This window comes from Punctularia strigosozonata (assembly GCF_000264995.1).
Source record: "Punctularia strigosozonata HHB-11173 SS5 unplaced genomic scaffold PUNSTscaffold_2, whole genome shotgun sequence".
NCBI lineage: Eukaryota > Fungi > Basidiomycota > Agaricomycetes > Corticiales > Punctulariaceae > Punctularia > Punctularia strigosozonata.
In genome coordinates, this window is record NW_006767434.1 from 692,700 (window position 1) to 707,728 (window position 15,029).

Genomic DNA, 15,029 nt, shown 5'->3' on the forward strand with positions numbered 1-15,029 from the left:
TCGATTGTGGTGTTCGAAATGAGGGCCATTATTAACGGCCGATGCATGGCAGACAATTCTGAAACGAGTGAGGGCTTCGAGGGGACAACCTCCCGCAATCCCGTGGCATCGTCGGATAACTCTGTATCCGTGGGAATTTGCTCCGGCACCCGCTTCATACGGGCTCGTTGACTGTGATCTTGCCATTGACACTAATGCGGATGTAAGCTCCAATACAACACATTGTCTCCGCTCGTCAGACTTCTTGCACATGGTGTGGCTCTCCTGTTTTCCATGTTGGCGACGCTTTTGTGAGGGTCAAAGCACCTTCTCAGCCGATATAGCACGGCACCGTCGGCTTCTCCCACTGTATAGCTCACATCGCATGCATTCCTGTGCGGAATGTGGAAAGTTCAACTAAATGGATTCTTGCGAACGCAATCACGAGACACCTCGGATGATCCTGCATTGTTGGTCAGGCTTGACTCCGAACACCATGGCTAGCGCAGAACGACCGTTCAAAGTAGACATACCCGACACCCAACTGGAACAACTGAAAACAAAGCTTGCCTTTACCCGTTTTCCTGACGAGCTGGAGGATGCTGGCTGGGATTACGGCGCGCCTCTGGGGGACGTGAAGCGACTGGTGGACAGGTGGAGGAACGAATGGGACTGGCGCCGCCTCGAGGCTGAAATCAACGAACTACCTATGTTCACGCAAGACATCGAGATCGACGGATTCGATACTTTGGAGATACACTACGTACACCAAATGAGCGAGTCTGTGAACGCCATTCCGCTCTTATTCATTCACGGATATGAGTGTCATCTTATCGACTGCACGTTCTCGAGCGTTCACCTCAATAACAGTGCTACTCTCAGGGCCAGGACACTTTCTGGAAGTCCGAAAAATCCTACCTCTCCTTTCCTCTCAGGAAGAACCCAGCTTTCATGTGGTAGCACTCGGTTTGCCCGGTTACGGTTGGTCTGAGGCGCCAAAGAAGAAGGGGTTCAGAATGGGTCGATATGCTGAGGCTCGTTCACCTATTCTATGAATCGTGTACAATTCCAGGCTGAAAACCAGTCGAACTGCATAGATCGCCAACAAACTGATGACATCCCTCGGGTACTCGGAATACGGTGGGTAGAAGCGATACTGACTCCTAATGTTTGGACTTATAGCTCTCCGTATTCTCTGCAGTGATGCAAGCCGGAGATCTAGGACACTTTGTACGCGTACTTGTGCACTCTTATGGAGAGAAACGTTGATCACTATGTGTGAGCAGGTAACGCGCAAGATGGCAATTCTTTATGGAGGCAAACACCTTAAGGCTTGGCATACCAACATGCCTCTGTGAGTGCTCGTGTTGCATGTCTGCGCTTCGTGTGGCCATATCTAACATTGTTGTGGACAGCGGGGCACCGCCCACAATTACATCGAACCTGCTGGCCTTCTTAGGGTCGCTGTTGATGGGATATTCCGCTACCGACAAAGCGGCTCTCGCTCGCAGTCAATGGTTTCGGACCCATGGTTCAGGTGTGTCGAGAGCCTGTTACAACCAGGCTTGAGTCTACGAGCTGTCTGATAGGCTATATGCGGGAGCACACAACGCAACCGCAGACGATTGGATATAGCCTTCAAGATTCTCTTAATAGGCTTACTAGCATGGATATATGAGAAGCTTCATCACTGGACGGACGATTATCCTTGGAGTGATGATGAAGGTTTGTTGTAACTTTGCTTCTTCTGTTCTCTGTGATCACAGAGTTTGAGACGTCACACCATAGTTCTCGATTGGATATCAGTGTACTGGTTCTCTCGAGGAGCACCAGCAACAACCTTGAAGATATACTACGAGCTTATGCAGTCACCCGACTTCAACGATGTTAGTCAGGTCACAACTGCTCCAATGGGTGTGTCGTACTTCCCCAAGGAGGTTGCCCCTTCTCCGAAATCGTCAGTTTGCGTTACTTTATGCAGACTTTCCGTCGCTTCTGACAATATAATTCATCGTTTCCTCTAGGTGGGTCCGATTGACAGGGCACGTCGTCTTCGAGGCTGAGCATGATGACGGCGGGCACTTCGCAGCACACAAAAAACCAGAGGAACTGGTCTGGGATCTGAGAGAGATGTTTGGCAAAGGAGGGCCGGCTTTCGGGGTAGTCTCTGGAAAGAATGGATACAAGACATAGTATATGCAGTTGGTCTATGCTATATCGGCTGGTAGTCAGAGTGCCGTTGACGAGGGGTGGTATTCTCTTGCGAGCGGAGGGCACATCGACACGCTTGTTTAAGAACTAAGAATGAGCCATGTATCGTTTCCGTCAAAGATATAACGTGTCATGGAATCCGTTGTATACAACGTACATGTCAATCCGTTGAAAGCCGAGCACATCCCTAACGTCACCTCGCCGATGAACTCAGAGAACAAGCGAACCCATAGTGAAGGCCGATCAAAACGGACTGTGTGCAAATGAGGGATGTACGCACAGGCGCGTAAGACGGTAAGCACAGCATTGCGGACTTCCTACTTGCCGGTCATACGCATGGAGTAACTGGCGGTTTGCATTTGAGGCCTTCGGTATCGGGATTCCCAAGACGGCAGCGTCGGTGCTATACCGAATTCATTTACTTGTTCGGGGATTCGGATGCTATTCATAATCTCCTTAGCCTACGAACAAATCCGGAGTTGCTCCCCCACCTTGACTCCGCGAGAACCCATAGAAAATATCCGACAGGCAAGGAGCGCGCACAATCTGCTAAAGCGAGAGCTTCCGCCCACACTCAGAAACATCGATCCCATACGATCAGCTACCAGCTCTCATCGATCGTCAATACTTCTCTTCGGGCGCAAGATTGGCAAGGGACCTCATCAAGCCTCGTGTAGCTTAATGGATCATCGGCGGAAAAGAGCCAGCGGCGCCTGAACAAAATCTGAGCGTACAAACGGGTTTCACTGGACGAGGTGCACACGCCGTGAGTATGAGTATCGTTTCTTGTGATGAAGCATGTGCTGTGTTTCGTGGGAGTCGAAGTGCTCGTCTAGGGTCGCTGTGAGTCAGGGAGTAGTGAGCGGGATTCACGGTTGGAAAGCAATGTGCGAAGATGATGTTTCGGCGTCTTCCCCTGCGTTCCCGTGGCGAAGGGTGGCAACTTCCGTCGGCGGGATAGCATCCAGAGCCAGTGATTGATACTTTTTGAAGGAGTATCGCCGTAAGAAAGTCGTGTACAAGATTGAACAGTAACCATTCTGATTTACGGCACACAAAGCTCGGTCCAAGCTTGGTCAGAGGCTCCTATGATCACCGCGAAAGCGGCTGAAGCACCAAACGCGTGTTCAACGCGATCACGTGCACTCCACCTCCGATCCACGTTTCCCGCTCGCCTCCACGGCGGTCCGAACTCGGCTGGAGCTTTGGACGATAACGCACCCATTTCTTTTGCTGGGCCTATCAACAACCTAATACAACAAGAAAACGGTCGTGGCGGCACTACTTTCTTCAAGCCAGCCGCAGAACAGCGCGTTCAGTTTACCGCATGTACGCTCCGGACTGGCAGACGGAGGAGCTGGCCGAGGAATGGGTGGAAGAATCTGATGACGACAACTCTGAATCGGACCTCTCATTGACAAAACCCATTGCCGGGTCTTTCTTTGTCACTCCCGATCGTTCACTGGGGCACACGGAGGACGAACCGGACGGTGCTGGCGGGGCGGGGCCCAGTAGTGCCGTTGGAACCTTTGTCGTACGAGAAGATCAACCTCCTCCAATACTTCCGAAGACGCCTGGTAAAGGAGGGATCAAGTTCGGCAATGACATGTTCACCCCACTCAAGCTGGAGCGCATGTTCGAACCGCCCTCTCCTCCGCAACAGCAGCAACAAGCGACTACAAGCTCACAACCTCTATCTCAGCTCCCTCAAGCTCCAGTACCCTCTTCTAGCTCCGCTCCTCTGAACCCCAGTCCGCTGTCTCAATGCTTTGTACCTTCCCCTGACCCAACCACGACTACACGCCTGCGAAAATCTTCCGCTCAGTCAATCCGCGACTCCCCTATCATCGAGAACGATGGGAAGAAGGACTCCTCGGAGAAGAGCGTGCAAAAGGAGCCCTCGGACGAGATCATGGAGACGGACATCCCTAACGTGAGCTTCAACGGGCGGAAGCCTTCCATGAACGGCCAGTTCACATTCCATATGCCTCCAAGACCCCCTCCCGATTCCCTTCACCCAAATTCGGCAGGACCCTCTCCCATGCCATCCTCGACTACTCCCTCACCCTTTCCATCTGCCCCTTCTGGTCTGGCTGGAGTGCAGAGTACTCCGAAACATCCGAACCTGTTGGATAAGGCAATTGGGAAGTCTGCGACCGCAGGAAAGCCAAGCATAGCGACGCCTATGACCGGTTAGTCGCGTTGGAACCACAGACTCACCTAGATATGCCTGATGCCTGACGCCACGTACAGATCCACGGCTACGCTTGTTTCAGTTCCAGTATGATACGTTTACACGCGAACACCTCTCGGCCATCGTGGATTCTATCGCAGTGAACTCCAACTCCCCAAGCAGCGACGCCTTCTCTCCCCTCTCAGGCGCTCACCCTCAACTACCAGGCGGAGGGCCTCCGAAAAGCCCAGCTTCGCCTTATGGGGCGAAACAGCTTGCTCATGCTCGGGATCGCGCGGGTCAGGCTGGTAAGGCCTTGAACAGACTCTCGAAGGTGCTGGAGGATGATGGCTCGCGTTCGCACCTCCGCAGCGCGAAGAGGCTTAAGCTTACTCCCGAAACCGAGCTATCGGAGCCAGAGCCCGCCGTGTCCTCGGGGCTACTCCCCCATTCCTCCGCGTCGACACAACGGACTGAGACTACGCATTTTCTCTATGGACAGTCTCTACATCGAACTGAGAGTGCGGCAACCAACGTCGTAGCCAGCAGCGCCAGTGCCGCCCCCGCCGGAAGCCGTACCTCCGGAGCGTTCACGCGTACAAACTCGGAAGCTTCATCCAGGACAGCACGCCCCTCTCTCTCAACGCGGACTGCTTCTACGGAGTTCCTATACGGCAAGCAACAGCCCCGAGCGGATAATTCGGATGTGTACGGTGAAGGAGAAGGTGATGGGGCTGCCATCGCGCGTCCTCCCGATGATCTTCGGGCACAAGGGACGCTACGCAGGGATTATGTTAGCGAGAGCCGGAGCCTCATGAGTCAGATCAAGAAAGCACGGGACTTCTCGACCATAAGTACGGTTGCCAGTCTACGCGACGAAGGGCGAGAACAGGAAGCGGAACCACCCCTGAGCGCTGATAGGAAAAATAGTGAAACCTCTCCTGTCGGGCATGGGTCGGTTATACTACACGACACTCCCGATACTGCTGGAGAGAAGTCTGTTACTTCCAACGCGGCCGCGAACCTTGACCCCTACGGACCTTCCCCACCGATGTCCATGGCGCCATCTCCTGGAACTTCCATGGCTAACACATGGAACACCGCTCGTCCTGGTACGCTGCGACCTGCCTCGTCGCGCCCCAACTCGGCGTTATCTTACCGCGCGCAAGCTGCGGAGTTGATCGCACAAATTCGCAGTGGCCTCGGGAGTCGGATCGTGTCCGTAGCGACCGATCTCTCACAAACAACCCATGGGGAGCAGTCTATTCAGGAGAAGGCGTCATTTCGACGCTCGTCAAATTCGGGATCACTGCGGCAGGCCGAACGCTCGGGACGATACTCGGAGGCAGCATATCCCGCCGGTCTCGGGCATGGTGAAGACCCATCCGTTGGTGGACCGGTTGGTGCTGGTACCGGCGAAGCACCCGAAGGATCGCCTTCAGGGTTCCGTCCGACGACGGGCTCGTCTCCTCGTAAGCGCATGCGGACGATGAGCGTCGCAGGCCACGATGATGAGCAACGTCTCGCTGAAGGCGTCTCGCGCCTGTCCATAGCGCCCGCACCGGTAGTATCAGATCCGCCCCCGATGTCATCGAATCCTCAAGTCAGGGATGGACAACTCAGGGCAACCACACCTAGTCTCGTTCCGCCGACAGTGGCGGTGCAACCTCCCTCTCCGGCAGGTAATCACCATGCACCCAATCTGGCTACCGGCGGCGCAGCGGTGCCGGCATACCCTTCCAACTCGGTGCGGGCGCGCGCCAGCGAGGACCTGAACCGCTTTGTGTCATCAAGCACAGTCACCAGTGGGACCGGGACCACCTTGACCGCGTGAGTCATCGCATTGCATTTTTTTCTCCGCGCGACTGAGCAACCTTTACGTGACCAACAGTGGTACCGTGGATAGCTACGTGAAGCATGCTGGTCCGAAGCAGATCACGCACATTGCACCCCACGATGTGGGCGTGCCTGATCGTGTCGGTCGGATGGTGTTTGACAAGGTAATTTATTCTAATGGAGGCAGAAATCACCGGCTGACTGAATCGGGCGCAGGTCATGCTACGCTGGGTACGCGATACACACGAAGCGACACGGCTCGTGGAAGCTATTCCGGAACGCGATGGCGAGGGAGAGAGTGACGACCCTTTCCGTGATATTGAGAGCCTCACGGAAGAGGAAGCCTCTGCCAGACATCGCGAGCCTCAAGCCGGTGGCGCGGGCCCTGATCTGGAGGAGCCAGAGGCGGAAGACGAGGAAGAGCGCGAATTGCATTCCTTCTCCTTCGACGAACGAAGCTTGGCGGTAGTGCCCGCTCTGACGGGAGTTGCGGGTGAAGATGGCAGCCATGTCATGAACGAAACGATGACCACCGATACTGAGAGCGACGGCGATGAGCAACGTGATGGAACGGATTTCCTCGAAATGTCTGAGATCTCAGAGTCGATGACGACCGATGGTCTCCACGAAGAGCCCGAAGGCTTGGCTTCCACATTCGAGGTCGATCCAGCCCGGTTCGAAGTAGTCGAAGATGGTGTCGACGGTGTCAAGCAGAATCCCATAGGCACTTGGAGCAGTTCCACCTGGCCCAAAAGCGGTATGGCAATGCCGAAGGTGACTTTCACGCCGAGTCCTGCCGGGCGCGCGACAAGTACTACGCCCGTGTCTGCGCTGAAGGATCCGAGCCGTAGCCGTTATCAGACTCCTCAAAGTCGACTCGTGCACCACCGGAGTGTTAGCTTCTCTGACGGCAAGCGTGACGGGCCTATCGTTGATGCTGAGGAGATCGATGCCAGCGCTGAGCTCACTGGTGAAGAGTTATCCAACCTGTCCGTGGACTTGGGCAACGGGGATGTGTTCGTGCCGAGCGCGAGGTCAAAGCGGATCGAAAACCTGATGCAGGGTCTTGAAGAGGACGATACCAGTGAGTGAGACACTGAGTCCTTTCCGCATATTCTCAAACAGTGTGGCAGGCTTTGAGGATGAGTCCCCTTCGAAAGACACAGGCCGACCTCCCCTACCCCAACTGCAGCCGTTGAGTGCCCGTCGGCCAAGCACAAGCCCTTCCAAGGTTGCCAGCACGGTATCCGCCAGAGTCAACGGTGACGTTTCTCGACGAGTGTTCTCTCAGAGTCATGGTTCGCCGTTGCAGAAGTCCCAAGTCAACGAGTCGAAAGCGAACGCCACATTTCTGACGGAATGTTCGTTCGCCGTGAGCCATGACAAGCTGGTACAGGTCATCACCGACGTCCAACCGTTCGAACCTTACTGGGAAGAGCTGAGTTGCATCGATCTGAGCCGAAGGAATGTGGACAGCGTTGCCAGGCTGAAGGAATTCCTCCCAAAACTCGACTCGCTCTCGCTGTGAGTTGTTATTGCGGTCTTGTCATAACTCACAGACTCACCGCCCGTAGAAACTTGAACCAGCTATCCTATCTCAGTGGAGTGCCTAAAACCGTGCGGACCCTGACTGTGGCATCGAATCAGTAGGTTCAAACGGCATCATTGTTGGACCGCGCAATGAACTGGTCTGTGCAGGTTAACCAGTTTGACGTCGTTCAATCATCTACTCAATCTCGAGAACCTGGATATCAGCCGCAACAACATTGACTCGCTGCGACGTAAGTTGTATTTAGCCTTGATCATGGTCTGGATCTGTCCAACGCATTTTCTGGTGCAGAATTGGCGTGCCTGCGTCACCTCCGCGAGCTTCGAGCTGACGGGAACCAGATCACCTCATTCGACGGCCTGCAACGATTGGACGGGCTGGTTAAACTCAGCGTTCAGAACAACCGGATAAGCGAGATCGATTTCTCCGAATACAGATGGTAGGAGAACTGGATCCGGACCTCGATGCGATGTTGACAATCGTGCTCAGGAACCGGCTGGAGATGTTGAACCTGAGCCATAACCGGGTGGACCACATCACGGAACTATCGACGTTATCCGCGCTGATCTCCCTCAACCTTGGTGAGCCCTTTCCGAGTATCCCATCTTTCATCTATCTGATGGGGCCCAAGATAACAACCTCCTCACTGAGCTCGAATGCGAGGAACCCATGCCCCGCTTACGTATACTCCGTGTGAGCAACAACAAGCTTCAAGTCCTAGGATGCGCGCCCTTCCACAATGTGCGCACCCTGTACGCCGATAATAACGACCTCCGCAAGCTCGCCAAGGCGCACAAGCTGACCAAATTGGAGAATCTGAGCCTTCGGAACCAAGCTGGGAAGGGACTGTGAGCGCGATACCACGCTTCGCCGCGAACGGCCCGTGCTGATCGGCTGAATAGGCGTGTGGACATGCACGACATTCGTGACGTGAAGCGGTTGTACCTTTCGGGTGCGTCATCGAGAATGCCCGAGCATAATGGACCGTGTACCCGACTCACGTTACTGCGCTCCGCAGGAAACCGGATGGACGCCGGTTTCCTCACGGAGCCGTGCTACAACCTGATCTACCTCGAGCTCGCCGCCTGTCGGCTGACCTCGCTCGTCGGGGACATGGCGCGTCTCGTACCGAACCTTCGGGTGCTGAACCTCAACTACAACTTCCTCGACGACGAAGGCATCGCGCCGCTTCGGGGGCTCAGTAGGCTCAAGAAGCTCACGGTGATCGGCTCTAGACTCAAGGGGACGAAGGCGCTCGTCCGGTGTGTCAGAGGGATGCCGGAAGTGGAAATGCTCGACTTTAGGTGAGTGAGCGAGCGATGGGATGGTTCGCCTTCCGCCCGCAGCCGGTCCCGCGGGGAAGGCGGAGGCGCTGTGTTTGAATGGGAGGGGGGCGCGGTTCGCTCGAGTCGCGACGCCCGTCAACGACTCTTTCTCTCATCAAAGTGCCCACGGAGAAGGGGACGATCGTATTTGCTGACACGCCTCGCTTTTTCCCAGGATGAATCCGTGCACGTTAGGGTGGTACCTTCCGCTTATAGTAAGAGACGTCCCAGGCGCATTGCAGCCATCGGAGCGAGGAGATCGGAGGCAGGACGACGGGGAGGATGGCCCTGCAGGAACGAGAGGAGGAGGAGGGAGGGGCACCACCCATACCACCGGTGCGGCGGTGGCGGCGTCGGCGGAGGAGGGGAGGGAGAAACTCTGGAACTCGTGGCAGGAGCTGGACGCCAAGTTTAGACGCGATTTACCGGACGAGTCCTACCTGGGCCGACTGGCCTATCGGGGGCTCATCATGCGGGCGTGCAGCCAGATCCGGATGCTGGACGGGGTGCAAGTCACCGGGAAGGAGAAGGACAAGGCCGAGCGGGTGCTCGTCGCCATCATGGCCAAGACGCGCAACGGCAAGCCACCGCCGGAGCTCGGAGGATCAAGCTGACCTGTCAAAAAGAGAGGGACGCTTGAGAGAAACAAGGATGGACCGCGTTAACTGCATCATACTCGACAACTCCCATTTCTATTCATATCGCTCGTCGCACCGCATCGCATCGTTGACTCTCTAGGCTATCTATGTTTTGCTGTCCTGTTGCTTTGTTTTGTCCTCGCTATAGAATCTCGACTGTTAAACGTCTGACTCGTATCTTTGCGTACAGCATTGATTGGATGGCCCGGATTTGCGATGAGGAAGCTATGGATGTGTGAGGAAAGAAAGACGCGACGAGCGTATTAATCAGTAAAGTGATCAACAATCACGGAACGTGGGCGCGGTTCGCGGGGTGTACTATATCTCCCACTCCATGTGACAAAAAGTCCTGGCCTTGCGCGCAGGGTGGGGGGAATAATAAAGTTTGGTTGCGGTAGAATTGGCCGGTCATCATCCGCCGACAGTTTCTATCACGAATGACGGGCGTCGTGACATGCACCGGAACTTCCGACGATCGCGGGCGGGCGCCCATCCCGCTTTGCGCAAGGGGATCTCCCGGGTCCGCTGGCGAGAGGGCGTCTTGGTATGGGACAGTACTCATGGAGCTTCTCTCTCACTGGTATCAGCTTGCTATCGTTCGGCGGGGAGGGTGCTTCCGTGTCAGGACGTGTGTGTGCGGTTGATGCCACGGGGCGTTTGCAGGTTCATCGCCCTGTGGTGGAGTTTGCCGTAGGCATCGATATCAACGCCCTCCTCCTGCAGCTCCTGGAACGCGTAGGGATGAGAGGCACATCCGCCTGGGGAAGAGGGCCATGGTTGGGAGGTTGATGGACGTTCCGTTCCGCGGTGACCGTGGTGGCGCCAGGGGTTCCAGGGGTGGATGGAAGAGCGCGGTCGTGCGCATAGGCCCATCGGCGCGCTCAGATGACGACAGTCTATCTGGTACAGAGAGCGCCTGCAGCGGATGCATATACTGTACATAAGTAGCTGGGAACGAAGAGGTTAAGCTGCCGCGAGCGTTGTGATGGTCAGGCACGTTCCCGTTCCTGCCCCTGATCTCCCCGGCGGTGCCTGATCCCCCTGATGTCGCTTTGGGACGGTGTTTTGTCTTTATGGAAGCCGAGGCCCTATCGCAGGCCCGGGGAAAGGGCGGAGATCAATACAGAGCTCTCTCGCTCGCTCGCTCTCTTTCTCGCTCTCTCAGCGCGCGCGAGATAGGGCGCTGACGGGGTGTGGAAAAAAACCGAGCCTTGTGGCGCCGGTCTGACCTCGCGGCGGATCGCGAGGGGCATCGCTTCGCTCGCAGGAGGTCGTTAGGGGTGCCGTATGGGCGCGGCGGACAACGAAGCTGAAGACAGTGGGCGAGGAATGATGGCGAGAAGGGGCGGGGTGTAATGCTATTAATGACTGCGCCCGACTCGAAGAGAGATACGGGCGAGAGAGGGGTGGGAAGCGCGCTGGAATGGGCTCTAGGTCCGGCGTATGCGACGACCCGGAGCTCAGAGGGACCGGCGCCGCGGCCTAATGCGCAACAAAGCGCGCCGGGTCGGTCGGTCGGTCGGGGCGGCACGGACCTTACTGCGCGATAATACACTACCTACTACGTACTACTAAGCTACGGGAATTTCCTCGCGTTATCAAAACGCGCGGGTTCGCGTCGTCGATCATGCGCACCGTTCGTGCGGAGCGATGAGCGCATGAGCGGCAACGGGGGGAGGTTGCAACAGCTTCTGGCATCAGGTGCATCTTTGATACACGGCACCCGGCCTGTAGATCAAGTGCTACGAACGTGGAAGCCGACCGGGGGCGGGCGGTGCTGCGGCAGATGGCGCGCGCGAGATTTGGGAGGGAGAGGGGGGCGCGGCAGAGCGGTCGCGGAGTCTGAATCGGGTACGTAAGGTCGGCGGGTTTTCGCAGCGCGCGGCCGTGACCGTTGACGGGAATTTCGGTGGGTTTATTTTCCTCGGGTTCTTCCTCGCTGGCTCGAGTATACAAAACCGGACGGGACCTGCGATTGGCGCGCGATCGGGGGCTGGCTGGCGAGTGGCGCAAAATGGGGTTTGGATTGCCCCGGAAATGAGAGAAACTTTGGTGGGCAGGCATGTGTCCGAAAAGGCGCAGATTTGACCATATCCGGGTAGATTGCTGATGGGAAGGGGATTGTTTGGGGGGTATGGGCAGAGGTGATAGATGATGATTCGGGCCCACGGAAGTGGTAATCTGTTTAATATCCAGCGCCAACATCCGAGGGCGTGCAAGAAGACCGTGTTCCCACCGGCTGCTTGTGCGCACATTAAATACGGACGATCCGCTCGTCACCTGAGCTGCGCTACACCCTTCCCGTCCTCGTCTGCCAATCCTCGATGATCGACTCTGCAGTCCTCCCGCGCGACATCCCCGAGCTCGACTTCAAGCTGTTCCGGTCAGTGTCTCGAACTCGGTCGATCTCCCCCTCCCCCGGCTACCCGGGATGACAGGTGTCAATGTTTGACGTCTTGTTCAAAACCCGCTCCGCATCCGCTCGCTGCTCGCGTTTGGTTTGACTGACGCGCTTGTCTTGCCTCTTGCCAGGCCCAGCAAGACCGGCCTTGACCTGTACGACCCCACGTCCGCCACGGCCATGTACGTCGTCGTCGAACCCACCCGTGTAAAACTTCGTCCAGCTCACCGTCCGATCGCTCATGTCAACAGCACGCCCGACATCGACCGCCTCCACGTCGACTACGCATCCCGACGCATGTCCGCCTCCGCCTCCTCCGTCGACTCGGAGCTCTCCTCCGCCCACAACAAGCGCGCCGCCTCGCCCTCCGACGTCGGCTCGCCCCAATCCGACTACAAGCGGCCCCGCACCGACGCCGATCTCGCGGCCGCCGTCGCCGCCGAGCAGCCGCCCTACCCCACCAGCGACCCGGACGCCAGCGGCAAGGTCCAGCTGCCGTCCATCTGCTCCTTCGGCGACTCGTACCGCCGCGCCTCGCCCGACGACGCGCGCGCCAATCGCGGCGGGCCGCAATATACGGTCGAGTCGGCGCGCAGCGCCCCGGCCTCGCAGTTGAACACCTACCAGTTCCCGCCGCCGCCTGCCGAGCAGAGCCAGGACGGCCGGCCGCGCGTCAACACCCACCTCTCGCCCAACGGCGCATATACCTCCTCTCCTTACAGCGCGACCACCGGCTCGTCGTCGTCGTACTACGGATACGGGTATTCGGCGGGTACCACGCCGTCTTCCGGCTGGCCCGCCAGCGCCATCTCGCGGCCGAGCTCCACGCCCAACGAGCCATCCGAAAAATACGAGGAATCCGTTCGGCATCACGGTCCGGTCGACATGTTCGCCGGTATCGCCCGCCTCACTGCCCAGGACAGGAGGTATTCGACCACGTCCGCGACGGGTCAGTACCGTCCCGCTTTCTCGCCAAGTGATTGACCCGCGAGCCCTTCACCCTAGCAGATTACTCCCTCTCGCCCGAGACTCACCCCGGGTCCTACCCGTCGACGCCGATTCCTTCGATTGCGGTGAGCAGCCACACGTCCAACCACGGCGACCAGTCGTCCGCGAACCATGACTCGCCGTCGATCCAACCCGCGGTTCCTATCGTCCCCAGTAACCTCGTCGAGCGGGCGCCTCGCAAGCGAGGAAAGCTGCCGAAACCCGTCACCGATTATCTCAAGGATTGGCTCCACCGCCATTCAGACCACCCGTATCCCAGCGAGGAAGAGAAGAAACAACTCTGCCACGCTACGGGCCTGAGCATGTCTCAGGTTTCCAACTGGATGATTAACGTGAGGACCTGAAGCCGAATTTTTACGCGCATATATTCATGGATTATCCCCGTTTACAGGCTCGCCGACGCATCCTTGCTCCAGCCCAACGCGCTGCCCAAGCCCCCACCACGACTGCGCCCTATGCCGCTGGCCGCGCCGCTTCCATGACCTCGACTCTCGTGGCGAACGCCCGACGCGCGAGCATGCCAACGTCTGTGGGCTCAGACTCTATGCAGCTCTACCACCCGTCGTCGATGGGTGCGATATATGGGCATCCGCATTCGGCGCACGCTGGAGCCGCGGACTATCTTCGGCTGAGCATGCCCAGGACGGCCCATGGAGGTTACGGATCGATGGAGTATTCCGGCTATCGCCTCACGTACCCCGGGGCACATGGTCATCCGCATGCGGCAGGAGGCTACGTATCGTCCGGGATCCCCATGTCAGCCCCGCCATCCCTCGCAGGCGGCCCCTTCAGCGCGGGCATCTCCGGCTCCATGCAGGCGTTGTATGCGCCTTCGGCGTACAGGTCGCAGCCCGCCCCCGCGACGGCGAACCACGACTCGGCGACGCCGCCAACGCAGGAGCAAAACGGCGACGCGCGCTACTACGGTGGCTCACATACGGCCTCTCCACAGCCCGGGAACGGGTACACGACGCCGCAATGATTCGACGACTTATCGCTCGCCCGCCTCGCCACGGTTAAAATAAATTAACGCCACCCACCCTCTCGTAATCGACCCAGACGGATAGGGCAGCATTGTAAAATTGACTCCCTCATCCGTGGACGCATATGCACGCAACGGATGTTCGTCCGCCTTCTTCTTGCTCTCAGCATCATCATCCACGGGAACGGAACCATGAACTATAGCTTTCTTGGACTTTTTCTCTCTTTCTTAGCTTTTATGGCTAGACTAGGATCGGTCTTTCACTTTACTTCCCGGATCGCGCATTCCCTCCCCCTCCCCCCACCTTCTTCTCTTCTCCACTCGATCGCTTTTTCCCATCTGTTTGTACCATCAGCATCACCTCACTCCGTCCCGTTTTCCTCTGCGTTACGCCGTGGTGTCCTTATCCAAGATCTGGGTGAGGGGTCCCGGGCCGCCGCTTCCTTTCTCAATTAACTCACCGGCTTCTGCAATTATCGACCCGGCCTTCGCCTTCTCTCGGGTCATGGGGTACCGCGGTGTCCTTGTTCGCCTCCCTTTCTCTCTCTCTCGTATCGGATCGTCGTTCTTGCTCTCCCTCCGTCTCTTTCCTCTCGCACTGCATTAATTTGTACGACCATCACCCGCATCAATTAGCGTACATACATAGCACCTTAGAGCCGTAATCACTATAGCGATACTGTACCCTCCTCCGCGCAAAGCAACATCTTTCTTGGAGTGAGAGCGCGAGCGGGTGGCGCGTTACTCCGTGGGGTGTAATGGTACGTGTTCTGCGTATTTTTCTTCTCTCTCTGATGCATGACGACTACCGCAAGCGTTCGCGTTTGATGTCCATCTGGAACAACAACACGCGCACGCAACAAAAAGAGGGGATCGGCGTGGCCGAGGCCCCGCCTCCGCTCGCGGTTATTTCGCCCGGATCTGACC

General features: G+C 57.2%; 4 protein-coding genes across 4 annotated transcripts; 3 read left to right on the forward strand and 1 right to left on the reverse strand.

Annotated features, from left to right (window-relative positions):
• Positions 1-475: 475 nt before the first annotated feature.
• Positions 476-2,172, forward strand: PUNSTDRAFT_110856 (epoxide hydrolase; the record flags this gene model as incomplete). Its single annotated transcript, XM_007379833.1, has 9 exons — positions 476-803; positions 862-1,013; positions 1,077-1,119; positions 1,181-1,209; positions 1,266-1,333; positions 1,395-1,516; positions 1,636-1,704; positions 1,768-1,936; positions 2,004-2,172. The coding sequence occupies 9 exons, from the start codon at positions 476-478 to the stop codon at positions 2,170-2,172; spliced, it is 1,149 nt and encodes a 382-aa protein (XP_007379895.1).
• A 3,805-nt stretch (positions 2,173-5,977) lies between these two features.
• Positions 5,978-6,721, reverse strand: PUNSTDRAFT_49592 (uncharacterized protein). The gene is made up of 3 exons (XM_007379834.1): positions 6,416-6,721; positions 6,255-6,363; positions 5,978-6,193 (listed from the first exon to the last, which is right to left on the reverse strand). Exon 1 carries the CDS (start codon positions 6,707-6,709, stop codon positions 6,422-6,424), a length of 288 nt encoding a protein of 95 aa, XP_007379896.1. The 5' UTR covers positions 6,710-6,721; the 3' UTR covers positions 5,978-6,193; positions 6,255-6,363; positions 6,416-6,421.
• A 243-nt stretch (positions 6,722-6,964) lies between these two features.
• On the forward strand, positions 6,965-9,687 carry PUNSTDRAFT_60049 (L domain-like protein; the record flags this gene model as incomplete). The annotated part of the gene is made up of 11 exons (XM_007379835.1): positions 6,965-7,283; positions 7,333-7,723; positions 7,801-7,845; positions 7,898-7,980; positions 8,040-8,187; positions 8,238-8,329; positions 8,380-8,596; positions 8,651-8,700; positions 8,767-9,052; positions 9,249-9,288; positions 9,355-9,687. 11 exons carry the CDS (start codon positions 6,965-6,967, stop codon positions 9,685-9,687), a joined length of 2,004 nt encoding a protein of 667 aa, XP_007379897.1.
• A 2,348-nt stretch (positions 9,688-12,035) lies between these two features.
• On the forward strand, positions 12,036-14,391 carry PUNSTDRAFT_141073 (uncharacterized protein; the record flags this gene model as incomplete). Its single annotated transcript, XM_007379836.1, has 5 exons — positions 12,036-12,094; positions 12,244-12,294; positions 12,364-13,061; positions 13,118-13,452; positions 13,512-14,391. 5 exons carry the CDS (start codon positions 12,036-12,038, stop codon positions 14,100-14,102), a joined length of 1,734 nt encoding a protein of 577 aa, XP_007379898.1. The 3' UTR covers positions 14,103-14,391.
• Between the last annotated feature and the right edge of the window lie 638 nt (positions 14,392-15,029).